Source organism: Pyrus communis, chromosome 8, assembly GCF_963583255.1.
Source record: "Pyrus communis chromosome 8, drPyrComm1.1, whole genome shotgun sequence".
Lineage (NCBI taxonomy): Eukaryota > Viridiplantae > Streptophyta > Magnoliopsida > Rosales > Rosaceae > Pyrus > Pyrus communis.
The window spans coordinates 777,589-801,087 of NC_084810.1; the positions used below are offsets into that span (position 1 = coordinate 777,589).

General features: G+C 37.8%; 6 protein-coding genes across 10 annotated transcripts; 4 read left to right on the plus strand and 2 right to left on the minus strand.

The window, feature by feature from the left end:
- The first annotated feature begins 2,940 nt into the window (after positions 1 to 2,940).
- On the plus strand, positions 2,941 to 4,269 carry LOC137742014 (ethylene-responsive transcription factor ERF073-like). Its single transcript, XM_068481745.1, has 2 exons — positions 2,941 to 3,242; positions 3,335 to 4,269. The coding sequence occupies exons 1-2, from the start codon at positions 3,059 to 3,061 to the stop codon at positions 4,087 to 4,089; spliced, it is 939 nt and encodes a 312-aa protein (XP_068337846.1). The 5' UTR covers positions 2,941 to 3,058; the 3' UTR covers positions 4,090 to 4,269.
- A 2,096-nt stretch (positions 4,270 to 6,365) lies between these two features.
- LOC137741302 (dirigent protein 6) lies at positions 6,366 to 7,179 on the minus strand. The gene has a single exon (XM_068481025.1). It carries the CDS (start codon positions 7,054 to 7,056, stop codon positions 6,466 to 6,468), a length of 591 nt encoding a protein of 196 aa, XP_068337126.1. The 5' UTR covers positions 7,057 to 7,179; the 3' UTR covers positions 6,366 to 6,465.
- Positions 7,180 to 8,098: 919 nt separating this feature from the next.
- LOC137742015 (large ribosomal subunit protein eL19x-like) lies at positions 8,099 to 10,032 on the plus strand. The gene is made up of 5 exons (XM_068481746.1): positions 8,099 to 8,283; positions 8,968 to 9,090; positions 9,213 to 9,526; positions 9,611 to 9,666; positions 9,757 to 10,032. Exons 1-5 carry the CDS (start codon positions 8,172 to 8,174, stop codon positions 9,779 to 9,781), a joined length of 630 nt encoding a protein of 209 aa, XP_068337847.1. The 5' UTR covers positions 8,099 to 8,171; the 3' UTR covers positions 9,782 to 10,032.
- A 108-nt stretch (positions 10,033 to 10,140) lies between these two features.
- LOC137742012 (probable ethylene response sensor 1) lies at positions 10,141 to 13,155 on the minus strand. Of its 2 annotated transcripts, none has more exons than XM_068481744.1 (6): positions 12,939 to 13,155; positions 11,759 to 12,677; positions 11,248 to 11,616; positions 10,893 to 11,159; positions 10,657 to 10,784; positions 10,141 to 10,550 (listed from the first exon to the last, which is right to left on the minus strand). In XM_068481744.1, exons 2-6 carry the CDS (start codon positions 12,662 to 12,664, stop codon positions 10,304 to 10,306), a joined length of 1,917 nt encoding a protein of 638 aa, XP_068337845.1. In that variant the 5' UTR covers positions 12,665 to 12,677; positions 12,939 to 13,155; the 3' UTR covers positions 10,141 to 10,303. The 2 variants fall into 2 exon arrangements, with proteins under 2 accessions (XP_068337845.1, XP_068337844.1); XM_068481743.1 differs by having other exon boundaries at positions 12,930 to 13,155.
- Positions 13,156 to 15,866: 2,711 nt separating this feature from the next.
- Positions 15,867 to 18,029, plus strand: LOC137741894 (uncharacterized protein OsI_027940). Of its 2 annotated transcripts, none has more exons than XM_068481592.1 (6): positions 15,867 to 15,969; positions 16,489 to 16,675; positions 16,780 to 16,936; positions 17,039 to 17,085; positions 17,175 to 17,238; positions 17,693 to 18,029. In XM_068481592.1, exons 1-6 carry the CDS (start codon positions 15,965 to 15,967, stop codon positions 17,797 to 17,799), a joined length of 567 nt encoding a protein of 188 aa, XP_068337693.1. In that variant the 5' UTR covers positions 15,867 to 15,964; the 3' UTR covers positions 17,800 to 18,029. The 2 variants fall into 2 exon arrangements, with proteins under 2 accessions (XP_068337693.1, XP_068337694.1); XM_068481593.1 differs by having other exon boundaries at positions 17,042 to 17,085.
- A 1,644-nt stretch (positions 18,030 to 19,673) lies between these two features.
- Positions 19,674 to 22,676, plus strand: LOC137742702 (WD repeat-containing protein GTS1-like). Of its 3 annotated transcripts, XM_068482637.1 has the most exons (9): positions 19,674 to 19,777; positions 19,924 to 20,075; positions 20,291 to 20,498; positions 20,596 to 20,691; positions 21,121 to 21,195; positions 21,347 to 21,457; positions 21,533 to 21,624; positions 21,848 to 21,929; positions 22,131 to 22,676. In XM_068482637.1, exons 2-9 carry the CDS (start codon positions 19,948 to 19,950, stop codon positions 22,494 to 22,496), a joined length of 1,158 nt encoding a protein of 385 aa, XP_068338738.1. In that variant the 5' UTR covers positions 19,674 to 19,777; positions 19,924 to 19,947; the 3' UTR covers positions 22,497 to 22,676. The 3 variants fall into 3 exon arrangements, with proteins under 3 accessions (XP_068338738.1, XP_068338739.1, XP_068338737.1); XM_068482638.1 differs by lacking the exon at positions 19,674 to 19,777 and having other exon boundaries at positions 19,866 to 20,075; positions 20,626 to 20,691; XM_068482636.1 differs by lacking the exon at positions 19,674 to 19,777 and having other exon boundaries at positions 19,867 to 20,075.
- Positions 22,677 to 23,499: the final 823 nt, after the last annotated feature.

Consider the following 23,499-nt stretch of genomic DNA (forward strand, 5'->3'; position numbering starts at 1 on the left):
AGGCTTTTTATATTAGCACTCCACAAAATGTTGAATGCACCTCATATTTAAATTTAATATTAAATGACTTATTTACCCTACTATGCAATGGCAATTTTTGACACATCCCGACCGAAATCAAGGCATGCTGGATCACCTTTGGATGTTGTGTAATTAGTTTTCTTCTTCTGGACTGCACTTAAGTTTTCTATGCTTTGATACCAAACTGACACACCCCGACTGAAATCAATGCGTGACAGCCAGCACGCCTTGATTTCGGTTGGGGTGTGTCAATTTTGACCTTATTAGGTTAAAAAAAATTTCTAAATACACCCAAAATCACTTTTAACGTATTATTTATCTTCTTCAACTACCAAAATCCCTCTGACCCTCCATTGTTGAATAAAACCCTAACCAATGAAACTACAAACATATTGATTGAGAAAAATTATTTTTGACGAATGAAACAAGAAATCGATGTTTCGGAAGCTTCACATGAGGTAAGACTTCATATTTTTTATTGTTTTAGTGATTTTGACGACATCGATAATTATTTAATCTTGTTTTTGCTGCGTTATTCAAGCTTCTATGTTCATATTCATCTTTTAGGGATCACATTACATGAAGAATTAAGCACCTAAAATTACCACCAAATATTAAAAACAAACGACATGAGTTTTAATAGTGGAATTGAAAACAACCCACCTATGCTTTAAATCCAAGACGACATCTTTTGTCAAAATTCCAATCGGCATTTTTTGTCCAAATTAAAAGCTTTATAAGATTTGAGAAATGTGGGGTGTATAGAAAATATGCGACGTATGTAGAAAATGTAAAGTGTATATTGAGAATGTGAGGTGTGAGAGTATTATGGGGAAATATGTGGGGTGTATTAAGATAATTTTTCATTGAAAAAGCATATGTGGAGTTTATTCAATAATTTGTAGGATGTTAATATAACAAGCATTTATTAACTCACATAAGTATTTTTTTTTTACTAACTATGTAAGTCAAAAGAATAAAAATTAATAAGACATAATAGTGGGTGCCAAAACCTAGCTAGAACATCTTCAAAATGTCCTACATGAATTTAAGAAGCTTAAGGTTACGCTGAAAAGAAAAAGAATATATTTTATATTGAAATTTCCAAAATCAATTAAAACCGTGAGAACATATTAGCTCAAAATTTAAGTGAATAATGTGATCATTGAGTTTTAGCGCAATAATTTTTGGGAATTGTTATTAACACTCCAAAAATCTCATTCTACACTCCAAACTTTTTATATTAGGAAAGAAAAATACATTTGTGAGGAGTGTAGAATAAAATTTTTGTAGTACCAATAATACATTCCTAATTTTTATGGGCATTAACAAAATATTATAAATCATCTAAAAACGGTCTTATCATTATGAATCATATAAATATTTTTTATTGAGTACTTAAGCCCAAAATAGAAAAACTAATAAAACATGTTGGCAAGACCCATATCCAACATGAATTTTAAAAAGTCGAAAAACAACCTAAAAGTAAATTTTATGATAACTTTTGTGGATTTTTCCTCAATCTTTCACTTCCCATCAATTACTACACAATTGGGATTATAGTTTTTAGCATATCACTTATATTTGTACCAACTGGATGCTCGATGCATTATCGACAGTAAACAAACATAAAAAGGCACCACAAACTAACACGGTTCTCTATTTTGCAAAAGTCAAGACGACATCAAGCAAACTTGAAACATAAAATACAATCTACTTGTAGCGAAAGTGACAAAAAGATTACATTAAATTAATGTAAATTTGTAATGTCAAATAAGACTCGACGAACACGAAGTGGTGTGGACTAATTCAGATATTGCAATATTGGCAGTCCAAAAGGCAATTTTTACCGTTGAATTCAAACACAAACAACAAACAAACAAAACAGCTTTGAAGTTTTCCCTTATTAGTTGTTAATTGTCACTTAAACAAGCCAAAATGGATGAGATGGATGATGGATGTGGGAGGTCCGGGGTTCAATACACCGAGTTTGTGAGTTTGCCTGACTGTAGTTATGGATAGTGTAGAATTTCCTTTAGCCTTTCTGGACCAGAAAGAGATAGATAACAGTGACTTGTTACCAACTGTCCACCTCCAAAACAAATGACGGATTATGCCCACCACTTAGACGTTAGAATATTCATACGATGTGCTCAGCGGTTTCAAAACTGGCTTTACTTGCATCACTCACTATTTCCTCTAATGTTTAATTATATTATATGCATATATCCACCAACTTATCAACAACTTGAGTTAAAGATACTCCACTTGTTTCAAAGTAGAACATACCCATTCAAACTTTTACTCAACATTTATTATTTCAGAAAAGATTTCTTTAGCCAAAATGATTTATGAGGTTATCGAAACTGCTCATTTTGGTTTCTGAGATTTAAAATCGATATAAGCGGTTCTTCAGATTGTCCACCATCAATCATTTGATCTTTCTGATATTGTCTCCCAACTTCACCACATATTACAAGATGTAGAGTTTAATCATAAAAAACCTTGAGAATACTAAATGAACTCTTTAAAAAATGAGACTCTCTACGAACTATCTGTCACCTCATATTTTTAGCATAATTTTTGTAATATTAACATTAAAATTGACGTTAAATTGCGAGATGACAGAAAATTGATAGAAAATTCCTATTTTAAGTCTCCTTCCGCCGCCAAATAATTAGTCACATTTCAACTTACGAAGGCAGATTTTCACATAAGTAGGTACCATTGCTCTCCCATTAGGGCCAGCTGGACTCAAAAGAGAAGGTCCGAGAAGCTTGCCAGCCACGCAAGGCCCAATAAGATTTATGGTAACGAATTTAATAAGGGTTCGGTGAAATCCAACGAAAGTTCCACAAAAGGTCAAGTAATTAATACAAAATAGCAAACAGTGTCCATTTCTCTTCGTACAAAACCCCCCCTCCCCTCCTCCTTTCTCACTCATCCGTTAAAACCCTTCTCTTTCTCTCTCTCCTCCCCCCCTCAATTTTCAGTTCATCTCTCAGAGTTAATTCACACAAGTTTTTCGATTTCGAGAATGTGCGGTGGTGCTATAATCGCTAAGTTCATCCCTCGCGACAGTCGCCGTCGTGTCACCGCCTCTGACATATGGCCTGACTCTCCCTTCGCCAAGTTCGATCCCGACACTTTCTTCGACTGCAATCCCACCCCAGTTAATCGCACCGACTCAATTCCGCGTAAATTACCCCAACCCATTTCAGGTACGCTCTTTTTTCAGCCGTATGTTGTTTTTCTGCGAGTTAAAAGATGAGAATTTTCGTTCGGTTTGTGACTGGGGATTTTTCACAAACAGGTGATGTGCAAGAAGAGAAGCCAGCTAAGAGGCAGAGGAAGAACCTGTACCGAGGCATCAGGCAGCGCCCGTGGGGCAAATGGGCCGCCGAGATTCGTGATCCCAGAAAAGGGGTTCGAGTTTGGCTCGGTACCTTCAACACCGCCGAGGAGGCGGCCCGAGCTTACGACAGGGAGGCTCGCAAAATCCGCGGCAAAAAAGCCAAGGTCAATTTCCCCAACGAAGACGACCACCTCCCCGCCAAGACGTATCTGAGAAACCCAAATCCTAATCCGTATCAACCCAAAAGCTTTGATTTGGGATTTGGGTATGATCTGAACCAGATTGCGACATTTCCCTCCAATTCCATGTCGATTGAGTTTAACTCCATGGCTAATGTGAACACCGACCCAATTGTTGTTTCCGGGGAAGAAAACTCTGTGTCTGGTTCAGATGGCGCTTTCTCCTCAACGGGCTTTCTGGGTTGCAATCAGATCGGGAGCGGCGGTTGTCACGGCCGAGCTGAGCTGACAGAAGTGGAGGAAACTCAAGAAGGGAAACGCAGCTTGGAGCCGATTGCAAGAATGGAAAAGGACGAAGTGCAGAAGCTTTCCGAGGAGCTAATGGCGTATGAGAGCATGATGAAGTTCTATCAGATTCCGTATCTGGATGGGCAGTCCACGGCGGCTCCTCAGAATCCTCCGCCTCAGGAGAGCGCCCTTGGTGATGATCTCTGGAGCTTCGATGACGACGATGACGTTCCTGCTTCCCTGTGATTAATGTTATCTGCTTTTATTAGTTTTGTTTTAATTTTGATGGTTGTAAATTGAGTTGGTCAGGGGAAATTGATGACTTTGATCATTGGTTTCTTCCTGATTAATCTGAATTGTAGGTGTTTTATGTTTAATTAGTTTGTTCTTAATTACCCAAAGACAATTGCAACTCTCTTTAAATTATTCAATTTTGTTTCTAATCATTCTCTTTGATTATGTATAGTCCTAAGACCCTCTCCAAAGTAGATATCAAATTTTGACAGCTTATGTGGCATTTTGACATCTTTTAAAGTTTTGTTTTCTAACCGATATATCAAATTAAATTATTATTTTATAAAATAAATTATTAAACTAATTAAAATTTAATAAATAACATTTAAAGTTTAATCAGTAATATGTTCACATTTCTTGATTGAAAATAAGAAATAAGTAGGATAATTGCATCGGTTAATTCAACATTAATTATAATAAATGATTAAACTAATTAATAATTAATAAAAAAACATTTATAACTGCTATCAAATTTGATATCAACCTTTTTTGCTACCAATACATGTCATTGTCACATAGAATTTGGCACTATTAGTATGGTCTTTTTTTACTGTTATAACTGATGTGTACATTTTAGCATTTCATTTAGGGATACTATAAACAATTCTTCCTTCTAATTAAAAAAGAAAAAGAACAGAAAAAAAAGGTCATATAAATTCCAATTTCACCTGTATTTCAAATCAATCGCGACGTTCCAACACCATTATTTAAAAAACTTAAAAAACGTCCTGCACGTTGTGTTAAACCGCAAAAATGCTTAGCCATATGAGGAACTTAAAATACATAATAGCGCACAATTTGTCGGTGAATCCCATTCCATTCCTCCCCGTTGCGGCGGCGCCGTTGTTTTCAAATTTCCTGTTTCGCTCTCTCAAAAGAATTATTATTATTATTATTAATTAAAACACGATTTATTTCCACTTTAGGAGGCGCGTGGTTTTCCAGTTCCAGTGCGCGCCCACAGTTGCGGCCTTTTTGCAAACTTGTACGTCCCTTTGTACTACTTGTCTGTTTCTTCTGTTGTACTACACTACCAAACACGCGATTGCTGGATGGGCCTGATATTGGATTGGACTCGGTTGGGCTGCCTTCCAGCCCACCACACACCCCAACACCACCCCCGGGCAACTCGAGCTCACCCACTCGAGACTGGTCCGCCTCGATGTGTCTTTTGATTGGACGATTATGTGGCCCGCTCGTCGGTAAAGTTTTTTTGGTGGCGAACTTCAAACGATTCTTAATCGTTGAAGAGATTGTTCATATCTTTAGTTACTGTTTCTGGATAACTATTTTGTCACTAAAGTTAATCTTATTTGGCAAAAAACATGGATGAAAGAGAGGTGAGAGGAAAAAATAGAGACAACTGATAGGGTTACTAGGATGTGAAGGGAAAAAAAAAAAAAAAAAAAAGTCATTTTGGTTCCTGTCTCTAATCAACCTAGTTGTTAGAATGAAGTGTAATTTGTTTAAATAGTTTGATCAAGGTCCCTAGCATCATTTAAGGGATTTAACTCATGCATTTATGTTTGACAAAAAAATAAAAAATAAAAAATTCATGCATTTATGCATTCAATATCCCACAAATTATGAAATTTAAACAAATCCAAATAATACTGTTACAAATATAACAATTACTTAAAAATCAAGAATAGAGTAATTTGTTCTTCACATAGTTCTAGCAAAAAAAAAAAAGTACCTGCGTAATTATTAATATAGTGCAAGAAATAAGTATTGATATATTTTAAAACATAAAATAAACACATATAATTAGCATGGGTACGTTCATAAAAAAAAAAATATTGGTACAAATTAAATTAAAAATATGGGTACATATTAAAAATCAAAACTATGGGTACAAATTAAACTGCAAATATGGGTACATATTAAAATTCAAATTTATGGGTACTTATTAAAACTAAAAAGAATATTCGCATAAATTAAAAACAAGGATACAAATTATAAATAGAAATATATGAAGAAAAAAAATACTAAAAAGATTATATTTGAAAATGATTAATAATTTTTCACTTTTAAATTGACATATAAAGACTTGTAAATAGTTAAGTTAATATTCATATAATGACATGAAGAAAAGCCAAGAGACCCGGATCAAAAACGAAAAAGAAATAAGATTTCAATTGATGAGAATGAGAAATAAGAGATGTGAACCTAATTTATCCAAAAAACAATATATATATTGTTTACTAAATTGCCATAACATTGTTAGATATTTGTCTCTCCTGTCAAGAAATAATTATTATTGTTAATCAATACGTATTACAGAGAAAATATTACAAAAACAAAACCTGTGCTGTGCACATGAGAGTTTCATCCTAAAACTGTCCGAGACTGGTTGGGAAATCTAAGCTGCAACTTTACATGATAAGTGGCATAATCCACCCCATTCCCCGATGACGGTTGCTGATCATCCTGATCAGTTGTCTGAGCAAAAACGGCAACTCCTCTCGCAAAAGCAAACGACCCCGTTCCCCCCATCACCGTAAGCTCCTCCGTGCCTTGGCGCGAAACATGCTTGGCCTCCACGCTGAGGCTGCCAGAATACTGAGGCGTGTGGAAGGTCAGATAGATTATGTTGAATCCCGAGTTGGCAAAGTGCTCCACGGGGATTATGAATCCCTGCGCTTTCCCCACCACACGGGAAGTGTTCTCGGGTCCCTCGGTGAGCATCCGGTGGAAGATGAACGCTCCTCCGCTGCTGTCCGGTTGCGGTTGTTTTCCAGCGTTATTTGAGCCTGCAATGTTGTTGTTGTTATTGTGTGGTTGTTGAATGTATAAGGAAAGGTCGAGCCACGGCGGCGACGGCTTCCTTTTGGGTAGTGGCGAGAACAAAGCCAAAAGGATTACTGCCAGTGTCGCCAACAGAACCGCCGTGCAGAAAATGATCCGGGACAGCATCATTCCTCATGCATTTGAAATTTTTGTTGGCTACTTGGGCAGATGAGGTCGGATATGTTGGGTTACGAGGCCGGGTTTAATACTATTGTAGGTATTGTTGTTTAGGCCAACTAATCCACATTGCGAGCTCCTTAACCAACCATAGCAATATCAACACGCAAGGGTTTTATTTTATACAGTCCATGGACATGGATGTCACTTTTATGACTCATAAAAGGATAAGGCAACTCAAAAAAGGAAACGACTTTGTGCACACTTTTTTTCTTCTTCTACACGTAATTCTGGGCGTTCGGTGGAGTGTGGTGTAAAAAAATGATAGGGCTCAACCAAACTTAAACAACAATAAGTTTAGGGTTGAACATCTCAAGTTGTCACAAGACTGACAACGAAAAGAGAAATCAAAACCAAATTTGTGTCTCATTGAGGTTTTTTTTTAATTTTTTTAATTTTGGAGATCTTGGTAATTTTATATATGTGTATAAGAGGAGTTTTATTTTAAATGGTTAATGGGTGTTCAGACACAAAATGTAGTTGTACAAAGAACCTCTCAATTTTTTTTTTTGAATAAACGATATTATCTAAGGGGGAGAGGGTGGGTTTAACCTTATAATGGGCTAATAATAACGTGGTTCAAATTCGCCTTTGACAAAAATCGAACCTAAGACCTCTCATTCTATTAGATCGTAGTACTAACTACTAAGTGACATAACCACTCAAATTAAACTAGTAAAAAAAGGGGAGTTTTAACGAAACACTTTCGATATTGTTCACTTTTACCGAAAAATCACATTTTTACCTTTCTTGGTACTATTCACTACACCTTTATTTGTCATTTTTCATTAAAACTAATTTTTTTTTGAACTTTTCGTTAGTTTTTCTTAAAAAAAAATTCCGAATTTATTGTTGGGCTGGATCACCCATCTAAAGAGCCCACATAATACAGCGTAGAAGAAAGAGGCCCATGAAATTATAAGGCCCAGTCATATGACGAAACCCTAGGTCGAAACTCTAAAACCGCAAAAGTTGAGCGATATATAAAAACTTGTGTTCCACAAAAGCTCAGCCTCTCTGCCCACAGCAGTTGCCAAAAAAACCAGGAAGGAGGTAAGACGCCGGCGATGGTTTCGCTCAAGCTCCAGAAGAGGCTCGCCTCCAGCGTCCTCAAGTGCGGTCGCGGCAAGGTCTGGCTCGACCCCAATGAAGTCAGCGAGATCTCCATGGCCAACTCTCGTACGTTCATCTTCTCCTTTCCCTTCATTTTCTTCCTCTTATTCCTTCCTGTTGATCTGCTTATCCTGCACTGCTTAATCCGTTTGATTATTTTTTAATCCATTTCTTTAATCCCGCGTTAATCCACTGTTTGGCTATCGTGAAAACTTAAACATGTAATTACTCTACGATTTGTGCACGGTTGTTGAAGTTTTGAGATGCCTATTAACTGTTTGGAACTAGGTTTATGTGAAAGATTATATATTTGGTTTAGATTTAATCTACTTTTAGTTTTAAGTACATGAGCTTTGGATAATTGATATCGGGATTTAACCTGAGTGGTACCCTTTATTATCTGCAGATTAGTATTCAGTAATTAACATTGGTGTAATTGTTGTAATCTGGATGTTGTTTTAATTGGTCATTTTGTTGAGATGTTTCCGTGTTGCAATAATGTTGTGGCGCGTAAAGCACTTTGTTGTCGTAGAGTGTAGAATATGAATGTGATGTTTTTGTGTTGAGATAGTGTATGTTTTACTTGTGTTGTATGTGACTTTTCCCCGTATTTTCTACTTGTGAAGTTTCGCCGATGATTTGCAACTGTTCAAGTGGATGTTTGGGTTGACAGTATTGGGAGGCCAATGTTTATTGGCCTTTCTGCCTTTTCGTGGATTGTTTGTTAATGTGTGTGATTCTGAATTGCAGGCCAAAACATAAGGAAGTTGGTCAAGGATGGTTTCATCATCAGGAAGCCGACCAAGATTCACTCTCGCTCTCGTGCACGTCGTATGAAGGAGGCTAAGAGAAAGGGACGTCACTCTGGATATGGTATGTCTATTTTCTATGTGATTTTGGCTTAGTTGTTTTGGTGATCATACATACAATATGGTTTGAATTTATCCAAATGAGCTAAAAGTCACATTTTAATGAGCGGTTGCTTAAATTTTTAGGTAAGCGCAAGGGTACCAGGGAAGCAAGGCTTCCTACCAAGATCCTTTGGATGAGGAGGATGCGTGTGCTCAGGAGGTTGCTTCGCAAGTACCGTGAGTCGAAGAAGATTGACAAGCACATGTACCATGACATGTACATGAAAGTTAAGGGTAATGTTTTCAAGAATAAGAGAGTGCTGATGGAGAGCATTCACAAGTCAAAGGCTGAGAAGGCCAGAGAGAAGACTCTGTCTGATCAATTTGAGGCTAAGCGGGCAAAGAACAAGGCTAGCAGGGAGAGGAAGCACGCTAGGAGAGAGGAACGCTTGGCTCAGGTATTGTCACCTTAATCTGTTTACTGATTATTCTGTAATTCATTTGAAATTCTCACGTTGCCGATTATTCTAATATGTGTTCAGGGACCTCAAGAGAAAGCACCAGCACCCGCTGCCCCAGCTGCAGCTCAACCGACACAGTTAGTACCCTTACTTGAAACCCTAATATGCTATCTGCTGATCTTGTCTGTGTTGCTTTTTGCTGATTAGGTTCTCTCTTTTACTTGCAGGGTATCCAAGAAATCAAAGAAGTGAGTGCTCTATGAGAACTGATGGATTGATGACTTGTTATGGTCCATTTGCCTTGATTCACTTGGTTAGATTAGTTTTGACGAGCAAGTTTGTTTGTTTGTTTTGTTCTTCAGTACTCTATTTTCTAGCCGAAAGAGATTTCAAAATCGTTGTACTTTGTATGAAGATTAGTTTCTTTTATCTATTGATCGGTTTTTGGTCCCGGAACTACATATTTTGGCAATCGGATTTAATATGAAATGCTCGTTTAAAAATTTTTACAGTGTTGTCTGATTCATCTTAGTTATGTTTATTATCTAAAGTTGTCCAGGATATCGGTTTCTTTCAACCTAATTACCTGGTTTGCCTCATTCGGATTAGGATTTAACACTAATTAAGCAACAATTGCCATTAATTAAGTAACAAACAACGTTCACAATTTTAAACACACAAATTTCTTCCAACCTCAACATCCTAAAACAAAATTCCCAGGTAAGCTAATATCTCTGCCAAGCATCAAACATTGATTAGTGTGTCCACTGGCATTCAAAGACTTCTTTGATAACGTGCATTCGACGAAGTTACTCCGAAACAATCCCTAAAGGCGGGTTTGTGTCCGATGACATCTCCGCTTCCATAATTTGCTTGTCCTTTAGGTGGCATCTGGACCTGGTGTGTTGTTGTATCACTATGATTGTCGCATATCCCTAGTTGGACGATGAATGCAACGATACTCCCTCTGTCGATACCCTCGCTTTCAATCCAAATATGACCTCCCATGGTGTTTACAAACCTAATCCAAGTCATTTCAGAACATAAGGTGACCAAGTTGGATGAATAGGCAAGAAAACAAAAGCAGGATGCAAAATGGTGAAAGATCGGAAAGTTTTCAACTATACCGTTTGCAAATGGCAAGTCCAAGTCCTGCACCATTGTTTATTCGATTGGATCCATTTCGAGGCTGAGAAAACTTGGTGAAAAGATGACGTATATCTTCTGGGAGAACACCACAGCCAGAATCCTTAACCTGCAACAACAGGAATGCCATTAGATCACGTTGCTTCACTGTCGAAGTTACTAAGAGATGTCTCAATCTCAGCATACAAAGACAACGATAAAATGCACAATAATTGACCTGAACTCGTAGGTAGAAGTACCCATCAGTTGATGCTGGATAAAACTCCGGTGGTTGCCAGTCTCTTGAAGATTCTGATTTCGCAACAGACGCTGTAATTGAAATATAGCCTTGCTTTGTGAACTTCACAGCATTACCGGCAACGTTGAGAATAGTTTGCAACAGCCGATTCTCATCTCCAACGGCATACACAGGTAAGTCTGGGGATAGAATCAAAGTCATAGACAACTTCTTCACAGATGCGACGGGCTGTACCAAATTCATTACCTACAGTTTGGAAAAGGTTTGTATGTAAGTTCACGAAAACCAAATTATTCGAAAGTAAACATTCAAGCCCCGAGTCTGGAAAGTTTACCTCTCTGAAAACTCCATGGAGGTTAAATTTTTCAATGTCTAATTCTAGGCTATCATCTTCAAGTCTAGAAAGATCTAAAACGTCGTTAACAAGTGTTTCCAAAAGGTTGCTACTCTTTAGCGCTGTCTCTATCATAAGCCTTTCTTCCGGAGTCAGTTCCGTCTCTAACAGAAGAGAAGACAATGCAACGAATGCATGCATTGGTGTCCTCATTTCATGGTTCATGACAGCAAGGAAATCATTGCGGGCATGGATCGCCATCTCTGCTTCTCTCCAAGCTAAATCTAAAGCATCGTTCTGCTCCGTGAGCTGTTTACGGGCTCGCATAGACTCTTCCAGAATAGCAGCATGTGAAAGAGCAACAGCTACCTGCGCCCAACTACACTTGTTATAACCTTTAAGTACGTGTATAGGAATCATAAGGAACACAAGCGACATATCCGTCGTTAATACATTAGCCTTTCAAATAAGCGTTGTGAAATAGAAAGAAAAAGAGTCAAACAAAACACACCTGATCTGCCACAACATCAACCAGCTCCAGTTCATGTTCTCGCCACGTTCTGGTGCCATCCGTGGGTAGAATCAAAACCATAATTGCGTAGCTTTTGGCAGAGACATCCGGCCAGTCATTGATTTGAAAATTTGAAAGATTTAAAAGGGGCACCCGCAGAGCAACGACCTCAGGTGGCACATATCTTCCCACAAGTGGTCTGATTCTTGCCAGTGGGCAGGTATATGGTATACGAATCGCTTGAGAACTATTGAAGACTTCGTTCACTTCAGGAAGGTCTATTGACACAGAGGACCCAGCTTGTATATGGTAGTTCAGAGTGTGAGAAAGCTCTAGGTTCATACCAGTTCTGGACGGCATCCATAACGCGCATTCCTGGAGGCCTAAAGTTCTACCCAACTCAACAAGGGTAGTTTTCAAGATAGTGTGCCGATCCAACGTGCTTCGAATTTCATGAGTCAGCATCCTAACATGCCTTCCTATTTCTTCCTGAGTGAGCATAAGCCCCATCTCCTTGTCAAGCTCTTCAGCTCTGCTCTTCAGCGACAGCTCCCGTTTCTTGACGCTTAGTAAATCCGGGATAATGTGAACGAGCATTAGAGCGGTAGCACACGATACAACGGCACACGAAACCTTGGCAACAGTCATGACTATGGCAACAGTTTTGGTGTGCATAGAAAAAGTCCATACATTTATGAAATGGGTTGCTCCACAAAGAACAATGAAAGCACCGAACTGCACAAGCACCCATCTGTACGGAAAGAAAGCGGATTTCTGCACAAAATATACGAGCTCCAAGGGAATGGAGAAATAGGCAAGGGCAATGAACACATTAGAGATGTACTGATATTTCACCAGCAGCTCATCTGGGGGCCATTGCGCCTCTATGCAATCACAGGACTCCATTTTTTCAACGAATCTGTGGAAAAATCACAAGGAAACGATCAAAAAACAGAAAGAAAAAAAGATCGAAGCTTTGGAACCAATGATCCAACTATTTTTCTAAAAAAATGATCCGGAAAAAACCCAATTTTGTTTTCTGGTATTGGATTTTGGCAATGTTTAAAGGGGTCAACGAGATTTTTCAGAGGCTAATCATAAAAATTATCTCTAATCAAATGCTAAACAAAAGATTAAGGATAATTATAAATGAGTCAATTGTTAATATTACTTAGCAGGCTTGAGGCTTGAGGGGAGAGACGAAGTGAGGGTGGGAGATCAATTGGGGGGCTCTGAAGGAGTGATCTGAGTCGTCCATTTTCGCAGGAACTGAGCTTCTGAAGGTGAGAAGCATTTTTTCATGGTGGATGAAGAAGGAGTGCAAAATGGAGTAAAGTGCAGGGAGAAAGAAAAAGACTCGGAGGGGGGAAGAGAGCCAAGGAGAAGACCCATGTAGAATTTGGGCCGGGATCTCATACCCCTTCCATCCTTTCTTATTTATGTAGTTATAGTTAAGTCACGTTAATATTTTATATTGATTTTTTTATAAAAATAATAAAACAAAAATCAATGGAAATATAAAATGTTGACGTGGCTTAACCGTGACCACAGAAATAAGAAAGGATGTGAAGGATATGGGATGGGGAGAGCAGACAATCCAAGTATGTAGAATTTGTATGTTCTTTGTTTCCTTTTTCTAAATAAAATTCGAGTAATGAGAACAAATATTATAAATATAAAATTCGAGTAATGAGAACAAATAATCTTCGTTAGTGCCGATATGTAAATTCTTACATAAATTCATAACGTATATAGTAACAACTGATAATTAGGTGTCACCCGTAAATCCTTCCGGCTCAAGATTATGGGGGTATATGCCTTGACCCTAGTAGTGAGAGTAACATATCTCTTCCTAAACTTCTCAAAACCAAACCCCCTAAATATTTAGTATATCGAGAACACGATTGGGTACAACAAATTTCATTTTGCAAGTCGTTGAATACTTAAAAAAAAAAATTATAACTACTTGGTATAATGAAACTTAGTGTTATAGGTTATGTTCTTGGTACACTTATTGAGGACGGACGCGGTATAAGACAACTCTTTCATAAGATATGACCAAAGTAGAGTCAAGATGGACATTCCATTTTAAAAAGCCACCATTTGAATGGATAAATTAAAAAAACATAAAGATAAATGTTTATTTGTTCCTCAAAGACAAGTAGATGATAGATTTGGTAAATGGGGTAGGTCAATGTCGGGACCGGATCTCTTCCATCAAAGACCCATGATCAAATGATTCAGACCGTTAAAATTTGATTCAACGATTACAAACAGAGGGTCTCTTTAAAAATTATAATAATTGTAACCGTTGAATCAAATTTCATGATGAAGGAAGAAGACTCGGAGGACGAAGTGAGGGTGAGAGATCAATTGGGGAGCTCTGAAGGAGTGATCTGAGGCGTCCATTTTCGCAAGAGCTGAGCTTTTGAAAGAGAAGAATTTTTTCATGGTGGAAGAAGAAGTGCAAGATGGAGTAAAGAGATTAGTAAAGTGAAGGGAGAAAGAAAAAGATTCGGAGGGGGAAGAGAGCCAAAAAGCGTCACGGACAAACCAAACAAACAACGCCCACGCACGAATGAATTTTCTAAATGAAATTCGAGTAATGAGAACAAATATTATAAATATATTTGTGCGTTGTCCCACCAAGCTTCGAGTTCTGTTGGTAGTAGTCTTCTTTAATGTTGATCTGTAAATTCATAACGTAACGGTAACAACTGATAATTAGGTGTCATGCATAAATCCTTTTGGCTCAAGTATGCCTTGGCGCTAGTAGTGAGAGTAATAAATCTCTTCCTAAACTTCTCAAAACCAAACCAATCCCCCCCCCCCTCCCCCCCCCCCCCCAAAAAAAAAATAGTGTACCGAGAACACAACTGAGCACAACAAATTTCATTTTGCAAGTGGTTTAATACTTAAAAAAAAAAATTTCTAACTACTTGTATAATAAAACTTAGTGTTATAGGTTGTGTTATTGGTACACTTATTGAGTACGAGCGTAATATAAGACAACTCTTTTATAAGATAAGATCAACTTAGAGTAAAGTGAGAAAAAGATGGACATTCCATTTTAAAAAGCCACCTTTTGAATGGATAAATTAAAAATTATAAAGATAAATGCTTATTAGTTCTTCAAAGACAAGAAGATGATAGACTTGGTAAATGGGGTAGGTCAATGTCAATGTCCATGTCCATGTCCTCTTTTTTTTCTTTAATATAAGGGAGAATTGAAGGTGCATTGTATTTGACTGACCTATAGTCCTCTTAATTTGGGAGAGTTGAACATTAGAGTGTGGAACAAATAAGATTACAAAATAATAAGAATATTATTAAACAAACGAGAATGCTGAAACGGCTACAAAATCCTAAGAGGTTACATCGTGACTAACTTATTGTTTAATGAATCTAACAAAACCTAATTCTAACGGACTAAGCCCAAATCCTAAATCTATTATTTTCCAACAGAGAGAAGGTGCGTTGTATTTGGAAGACAGTTGAGAAGTGAGTCCATCTCCTTCAACAAGAGGACTTACATGCAAGGTTTTAAACTGTGCTAGGCGTTAGTTGGACAACGATCAGGGCTTAGCATCTTGGTATCTAGGTGGGAACTTAGGTGATTTTTTTAAATTTTAATTAAATTTATTATATAACATATGAATAAGTGTCTACTTATATTGAAAATACGGGAACAATCATATAATGAGTGTTTATCCAAGTATTAAACAAGTCTCTCTTACAACTTATTAAAAAACTAAAATGCAAAATAAAAGTTATCTATTTTCTGTCTAAATAAGAGGCGCAACCTAGGCGGACTAGGTTAGATGTTTTTTCTTAATTTTTAAATGCCTAAAGATTAATTGAGATAGTTAGCCGTCCGACGCCTAACACCACATGAAGATAGAGGGAGGCCGAGTATCTCTGACATTTCTCTAACATAAGCTTGTATGAAAATATTAAGAACCACATAGTGGGCCTCTGCAAATGAGTTAATGGGCCACTCCATTCAACTGGACTGATTTTACAGAGTTTGGGCCTTGTTCGAGAAGCCCAGAAAGCGTACAAGTCTAGAAGCATCGCGTAATCTCTCTTACTCTTTAAACTCTCTTGTAACTCACGTTCTTCTCTGCTCTCTGCTCTGTTCCCAGCTTCTAGGGTTTTACTCTCTCTCTCTCTCTCTCTCTCTCTCTCCCCCTTTTCTCCAAAAACATGAGGTAAAAATCTCTTCCTTCTCTTCAAATTTATCCAATTCTTCTGCTTTCGGCCTCTGATTTCGTCGTCTTTGCATTCCTGCCATTGTTTTCGTCGATATGCAATTTTTGTATATTTTTTTGATTCCGATTGCTCTCTGCAGACATGTAAACTCAGTAATTTATACTTTTAATTTAATTTAATCCATGTTTTGCTGTTTAATATGGTTCAAGAAATGGAAAATATTATATGGGAATCTTTTGCTTTATTGGGTTTTTTTTTTTTTTTTTTTTTTTTTGGATTGAAACCTGTGATTAAATATTAATCCCTGTTTTGGTAATGTATTATTCGCCAATTTAAGGATATTTATTTGTCCTTTTGATTTTTTTCCTTACCGCTCTGTTGATATTTGGTTCTGAAATTTATACAAAACAGTAAGAATTCACTGAGAATTTTACTTTAGTTTTTGTTTGGGTGATATTCGATCGAATGATGCATATTTGAGGCAAGTTTTTTCGCTAATTGATGGTTGGTTTTCGCAGTCGTCATCCGGAGGTGAAGTGGGCGCAAAGGGTGGATAAGGTTTTCCTTACCGTGCTTTTGCCTGATGCAAAGGACGCCAAGGTTAAGCTTGAACCAGATGGAACGTTCAGCTTCTCGGCTAGTGCTGGTGCGGAGAATCACCAGTATGAACTCAAACTGGATCTCTTTGATAAGGTTAATGTGGAGGTGAGAATTTGGTTGTGCAATCACAGATGCTCTTGTATTATTCAGAGATGATAGTGCTTATGCGGGTTCTTATTTCGTTGTGTGATTATTCCGCTTTGTTATAGGAAAGCAAAATAAATGTTGGCGTGAGGAGTATCTTCTGTATTGTGGAGAAGGCGGAGCCAGAATGGTGGCCTAAGCTGTTGCGTGGAGATGGAAAGACACCGCATTATGTCAAAGTAGATTGGGACAAATGGGTGGATGAGGACGATGATACTGCTGGTATGCAATTCGCGTATTCTGTTCCATTTCCTCAGACTGTTTCATTTGACGAAAAATGTGTTTGTTGTACTTTATTATTAAAATACCACTTCTTGTTTTCAGCAGGATCAGGTCCCGGTGACATGGATTTGGGAGGGATGGATTTCTCGGTTAGTAAATATTAATTCTTGGTGTTTTCCCTTACCTGAACTGTTTTGATGTTTCTATTTGTTGTTCTGACGCTAATTGTACTATGCAGAAATTCGGCGGTATGGGAGGTGACGATATGGGAGGAATGGGTGACTTTGATGATAGTGATGAAGGTAAGAAGACTATTAGCGCTTAATCTTTAGTGGCAAGCCGAGTAAGGATAAACATCTTATTAGGAAGTCTAGGTCTAGAATTCAAAACACCGCGATATAGGCTTAAGGGTTCCACAATGTTTGATGAGTGTGAAAAAACGAATGGGGATTGGAGATGACTCTACTCAGACAGTCTTTAAGTTTCGGGTTCGTAGGAGTTAAGGTGGGTTTTTGATGCGGACCATCTCATTGGGAAGATGTTCATATGCCTTATAATCTTAGGGTCAAAGTTCGTTTTATAAACATTTCTACCTTGAATAAGCTCTTGCTTTGGATTTTTTGCCTGCGTATCGCTGCATGTAAAATTACTTTAATCTGTTCGTTTGTTGGATGAAAAATAACACAAAGATTGTAAAGCAATAGTCGCGTGTTCCGTCTTGGTTACCAGTAATGTTCCCCCGTCCTTTTATTGTAGATCCAGATCTATCAAAGGCAGAAGATGAGGCCGCCGAAGAGCAGGATGCTATTAAGGCCGGAGTTGATACTTCGGAAGAGAAAAAGGAAGCTACTACGAGCACATAATTTCGCGTTACTGGTCTTGACGGGGTCAGCCAAGCTTGCGTGGTTATGGAGTTTCGTGTTTTCCTTTTCACCTTAAGTTACTACGGGTGTGTTTTTATCTAACCGTGCATCGTCCATCGTTTTAGTTAGCAAAATGATGAGTTCTTGTGTGTTTAGAGGAGTGGCAGTACGGGGGATGTTGTACTTTTAGTTATTTGTTTGACGGATTTGAATTTTAAGTCCTTTTTTTTCACCCCGGCCCCTTGAGTTTGATGGATATTTGTTTTGTTTACCTTCTTATGGGTAAACCCTCTTTTACACCATTTGAGTTAACTCTCTTTTTATTGATGAATCCTTTAAAGGGGGGGTACATTTTAGGAGCCATGTTCAACTTATCATTCTTCTCTATTTCTAGCACATGAATTTAATAAATCAAACCAACACAATGATAAGAACAATAACAATCAAGTCTTATTAAGTGGAGTTCGTCGTATGAATTTTAAAATGTTATTTTACTTGGTTTTGTATTAAAGTATTTCATTAGCTTCAAACATTATATATATTATTTTAGTTTCTTTCAAAGTCTTCAAAGATCTATAAGTTAGCGGTTTACGTGTTTAAATCATTAAGTGGAATGAAAAACACAGAAATTTATAAAACTATGTTCGGCATTAAAAATATGTTACTTGATAGCGGTGTTAAATTTTCACTGAGTCGTAAGTATTTTTTAAAATTTAGTAAACTTACCACTGAGGCCTAAAAAGTGTGATAACGAAATCTCGCAGGTTAGTCGCTACATTTTTCAAACGCTGAATTCTAAAAATCAATTAAAAATTGTGAGTGTTTCTATATTTTTTTAACAGGATCATAGAAAATCATAAATCGTGTTCATTTATTGTATATCGTGAGATTAATTTTTATCAGGTACTGTTTGTATTTAATTTTAGATAAAAATATTTAAAATAATTTATGATCGCACGATGTACGATAAATAGATATGATTCATGGAATTTACGGAATCTTTCAAGAAGATCCGGATTCGTCAAAGAAGATCCGGATTCGTCAAACGCTTTTAGAGCAGTTCTAGCGTGGGAACCCCTCCCCAGGCAATACACCATGCTATCCATCCAATGAACAGTAACTGCCCTTAATGAACAGTAATCGCCTTTTGCATCTCCACCGTTGCACTTCAATAACCCTGGTAATAGGCAATAAAATATTAATATATTTTTTTATTTATAAAATAATACAAAATAATTTTATTTGTAATTTCGAATAAGATTTTTAATCGTTCTTGTTGTGTCACGTGTCATTATCCGAAAAGTTATAAAATAATACAAAAAAATTTTATTTGTAATTTTGGATAAGATTTTTAATGGTTCTCGTTTCCGAAAAGATAATTATTGGTGATGAATTTCTGATAAGATTTTTAATTGTACTCGTTGTCATTATCCGAAAATACAGTTATTGGTGATGGATTTCTGTTAAGATTATTAACCAATCACGTTGCATCACGTGTCATAATCTGTTTACAATCTTTGAAGATAGATTTCCATAAGATTTTTAACAATGACGGCATGCCACGTGACATTATCTACAATCTAATCCTTTCTGAATCTTCCATATAATTCACCATCCATCCTCACAAATCTGACACCAATTTTCTCAAGATCTCTATCATTATTCATAGTTTTTGCTTCCTTCTTCGCCAATATCTCTATCATTATTTATAGTTTCTACTTTATTTTTATAATGTCTTCTTCTTCAAGGATGTTGTGGGAAATCAATCTGCAAGAGGAATAATTGTTTAACCAATCAGAAGGAATGCTCAATCTCCAGGTAGCCCAAAATGAGATGGAAGAGGATGAGGAACGTAGAAGGAAAGATGACGAAGTAAGAATGGCAAGAGCCTCACATTCCTGTCGCGTCATCCAAGTTATGGGTCAGATCTATAGGTCCAGCTATTCCGGAAACCTTGATAGAAACAGACAATGACGAGGTACGGAACTCTTGGACGACTATTTTATTCGTAATAGCATTCCTGATACGTATTTAGTGGTTGACTTAAAGTAGACTTGGCTGACCCCTACCGTGGTCCGTAGCGGAACTAAAACCCTAAACCCCAAATTACATATATTTGTCCAGCCGGAGAGAGGGAGAGAGACAGAGATGGAAGCTACGGACATGGAGGTGGAGGAACTCCCTCCGTCCAATCCTGACCCCTTCAAGCGTATCTCCCTAAAAAATTCCATTCAAACCAACTTCGGCGACGACTATGTCTTCCAAATTGCCCCCAAGTACGTCCCTTTACTTCTTAACTTTTACTTTCTGTTTGTTTACCAGGAAAATTCTGAGAAATGAGCAACTTAACCTTTGAGTTGCGTTCTTCAGCTCGCACTTTACCTCTATCTCTTTGCTTTCGTATATTTGTTCTGAAACCACAGGGTTGTGCTTAATTGGATTTTATGATTATTCATTGGGTGTTGAATTTTTGTGGGATTTTTGGTGGAAGGGATGATTGGACGGCAATGGCGGTGTCGCTTTCGACCAACGCCGTGAAGGTGTACTCTCCGGTGACGGGCCAGTACTACGGAGAGTGCAAGGGCCACTCTGCCACTATCAACCAAATTGCATTTTCAGGTCCATCAACTCCACATGTCCTGCACTCTTGTTCTTCCGATGGAACGATTCGAGCTTGGGACACGCGCACATTTCAACAGGTTCGCTCCCCGAATTGCAGACATAAACTAACAATGTTTTGCATGCATAAACACAAATGTTTCTTAACTCGTTTTTGTTTGATGGTTAATGATGCAGGTTTCATCTTTTCATTCTGGCTCTTCTCAGGAGATTTTCAGCTTTTCGTTCGGAGGATCAGGGAACAATCTTCTCGCCGCAGGATGTGATGCTCAGGTGCTGCATCCATTGTAATGGCTTTAATTGTGTTTTGTGGCTCCAATCATTAATTAATCAAGATTTTCATGTAGCTCGTTATTTTTCTAGTTTTATGTTCTTCGTGTTATCAATAATTCAACGTTCCACATTAGTGAAGATCGTGTCAGTTGTAGGCTAAAATTTCAGAAGATAGAGCGCTCAACATTCCACATTTACACTTTAGTCTGCTCAAACTCATTGGGTGTAAAACCATTTTAAGTTTTTATGCTTATGATTCTAGACGTGACACAGAACCGAGCGCAATGGCGTTCTAGGATTCATATAGCCGACCCCACTTAGTGGGAAAAGGCTTTGTTGTTGTTGTATGCTTATGATTCTTCACATATTTCGACAGATTCTATATCATTTGTTTTTCCCCCTTCTTGCTGTTTGACTTGTTATGCTCAGATACTATTCTGGGATTGGAGGAGCAATAAACAAGTAGCATGTCTTGAGGATTCTCATGTAGAAGATGTTACCCAGGTTGATTCTAATCCATTTTGTTTTTGTTTGACATATGGATTTGACAGTTTAACTTTAGCAGTGTGAAACGTTTTCTTCCGCCAAATTGCATTGTGAAGGTTGTGCAACTTGATAGAACTGGGCAGCCTATATAACTTTATGTTTTCAATAGGTTCACTTCATCCCTGATCATCAAAGCAAGCTTCTTTCTGCTTCTGTTGATGGATTGATGTGTATATTTGATACCGAAGGAGATATCAATGAAGACGATCATCTAGATTCAGTAAGTTAAATGTTGAAGAGGTTTAGAGTTTATAGTTTTACATGGTCATGACGATTTATCTTCCAAAAAATATAGGTGCTAAATGTTGGCACTTCAATTGGGAAGGTTGGGTTTTTTGGAGAGACGTATCAAAAGCTCTGGTGTTTGACCCATATTGAGACCTTAAGGTATCTCTTTCTATCAATTGATTATGAATCTACCCCAGTCACACAATGCACGACTTCTATTTGTTAGTCTCGTGAACATAGTGGCTTGGTTAGTGATTTGCATCTTCTAACTCGGCAAACAGGATTGAAGTTAAGATCTTTGAACAATTGTCTTGCTTTTGAGTACAAATATGCGTTTTGTGCTGCTTATATTTTCCCTGTAACTTGATAACTGCTCATGTAGTATCTGGGACTGGAAGGATGCAAGCGAAAAGAGTTTCCATGATGCTCGTTCTTTGGCTTCTAAAGGCTGGACACTCGATGATGTAAGTTCTCTCTAACAGATTCTTCTCTTTTAGTCAACTAGTTATGAGATTAGCCTTATGTGAATATTTCGTATTATTCATTTGAAATATCTTGCATGGCGTTAAAATGGAGGATATCGACAAACTTTGTGTGTATGCCATCATTTTAGCATAGACAAATGCTTTTACTTTTAGCCAAGCCAAGTAAACTCCGTTTGGCAGGTCGATTATTTTGTTGATTGCCACTACTCAAGAGAAGCAGAACAGTTGTGGGTAATTGGTGGCACTAGTAGTGGCACTTTAGGTTACTTCCCTGTAAGTTATAAGGGAAACAAAGCTATAGGGTCTGCTGAAGCAGTTCTTGGAGGTGGACACACAGGTATTGTTCGAAGTGTGTTGCCAATGTCAAGCATGCCCAGCGGATCCAGCCAATGCCACGGCATTTTTGGATGGACTGGTGGTGAAGATGGCCGCTTATGTTGCTGGTTATCAGATAATGCTCCCGAGATAAACCGATCATGGATTTCGAGTGCACTGGTTGCAAGATCACCTAGGACCCGCAACACAAAACGGCATCAACCCTACTAGAATCAAGATGTTTTTAGCTTCTCCGACTATAAGTTTGTTTGCCTTTCTTGTAATTTTGTTCATTTTTTACTCTGTTTCGGTAAGGATACCGGTCTCCTGTACCATATTTGTATGATCTATCCACCATTTACAATGTAAAATTTCAGAGGAATTTCGTAAGTACCAAATCTTTGCTCTTCAGATGATCAGCATGCGTGTGATGCAAGCATCGCTCCAACTCTCGATACATGGGCAAACATAATCAACTGTGTCCATCTTATGACTTCCATGATTGAACATCTACAAGAGTGCATGTAGTCGATCCCACAAAAATAATTTTATAATTTCCGCCTTTGGAAAAGTTCCGCTACTGTTTACCGAATTAAATTGGAATCTTTGAAATCTTTTTCCAACCCTAAGCTAACTTTCCGAAATATTTTCTGATGTAGAACAAATGGCTGAGTGGATTGAAGACGAAATGAGCTTTTCGTTTGTCGTCTGATTAACGTTGTTTTATATCCCTAAGGCCCTTGAGCTTCCCCAGAACAAACCTTTCGGTTTTATCCCCAACTCTGGTGATTCCAAAATTCTTTGTTCTTCAGGATTTATGCTTGTAATCCGTGTTAACTTCGTGTTGCATCATTTTTCTGAACCTCAGAAAGAACGTTCAACTTCTTCCATTGTCTCCTTAACATCTTCGAGTTCTCTGGCAGTTCATAGACTCGACTGTTTGGTTTCGGAAGCTTGGTTGTGAAGAGGACGAATTACCGGTCTCAATTCGTTGCCACAAGGCCTATTGCTACCGATCCATGTACGTTTTAGCTACTGGTACTGCTCAACGTTTGGCATGCACCGAGCAACGGAGGGTCAAGATCTTTTCATCCTATATTTTGGTCTAATTCATGTCACTTGTTTAATTTTCCAACGATTTACCACCTTGATCGGTCGAGAGTGGAGTTATACCACCTTGACCGGTCGAGAGTGGAGTTGTGACCGTCCTCATAGTCAACTCCACTCTCGATCT

Coding starts and splice junctions, on each gene's coding strand:
- LOC137742014 (XM_068481745.1), top strand. CDS start 3,059: ATGTGCGGTGGTGCTATAATCGCTAAGTTCATCCCTCGCGACAGTCGC. Junction 3,243..3,334: donor ATTACCCCAACCCATTTCAG/GTACGCTCTTTT, acceptor TTTCACAAACAG/GTGATGTGCAAGAAGAGAAG.
- LOC137741302 (XM_068481025.1), bottom strand. CDS start 7,056: ATGATGCTGTCCCGGATCATTTTCTGCACGGCGGTTCTGTTGGCGACA.
- LOC137742015 (XM_068481746.1), top strand. CDS start 8,172: ATGGTTTCGCTCAAGCTCCAGAAGAGGCTCGCCTCCAGCGTCCTCAAG. Junction 9,091..9,212: donor GGGACGTCACTCTGGATATG/GTATGTCTATTT, acceptor TTAAATTTTTAG/GTAAGCGCAAGGGTACCAGG. Junction 9,667..9,756: donor GCTGCAGCTCAACCGACACA/GTTAGTACCCTT, acceptor TTTTACTTGCAG/GGTATCCAAGAAATCAAAGA.
- LOC137742012 (XM_068481744.1), bottom strand. CDS start 12,664: ATGGAGTCCTGTGATTGCATAGAGGCGCAATGGCCCCCAGATGAGCTG. Junction 11,160..11,247: donor TCCATGGAGTTTTCAGAGAG/GTAAACTTTCCA, acceptor TCCAAACTGTAG/GTAATGAATTTGGTACAGCC. Junction 10,551..10,656: donor GGACTTGCCATTTGCAAACG/GTATAGTTGAAA, acceptor GACTTGGATTAG/GTTTGTAAACACCATGGGAG.
- LOC137741894 (XM_068481592.1), top strand. Junction 16,937..17,038: donor TGAGGACGATGATACTGCTG/GTATGCAATTCG, acceptor TCTTGTTTTCAG/CAGGATCAGGTCCCGGTGAC. Junction 17,086..17,174: donor TGGGAGGGATGGATTTCTCG/GTTAGTAAATAT, acceptor TGTACTATGCAG/AAATTCGGCGGTATGGGAGG.
- LOC137742702 (XM_068482637.1), top strand. CDS start 19,948: ATGGAAGCTACGGACATGGAGGTGGAGGAACTCCCTCCGTCCAATCCT. Junction 20,499..20,595: donor ACACGCGCACATTTCAACAG/GTTCGCTCCCCG, acceptor TTAATGATGCAG/GTTTCATCTTTTCATTCTGG. Junction 21,458..21,532: donor AAGACGATCATCTAGATTCA/GTAAGTTAAATG, acceptor CAAAAAATATAG/GTGCTAAATGTTGGCACTTC.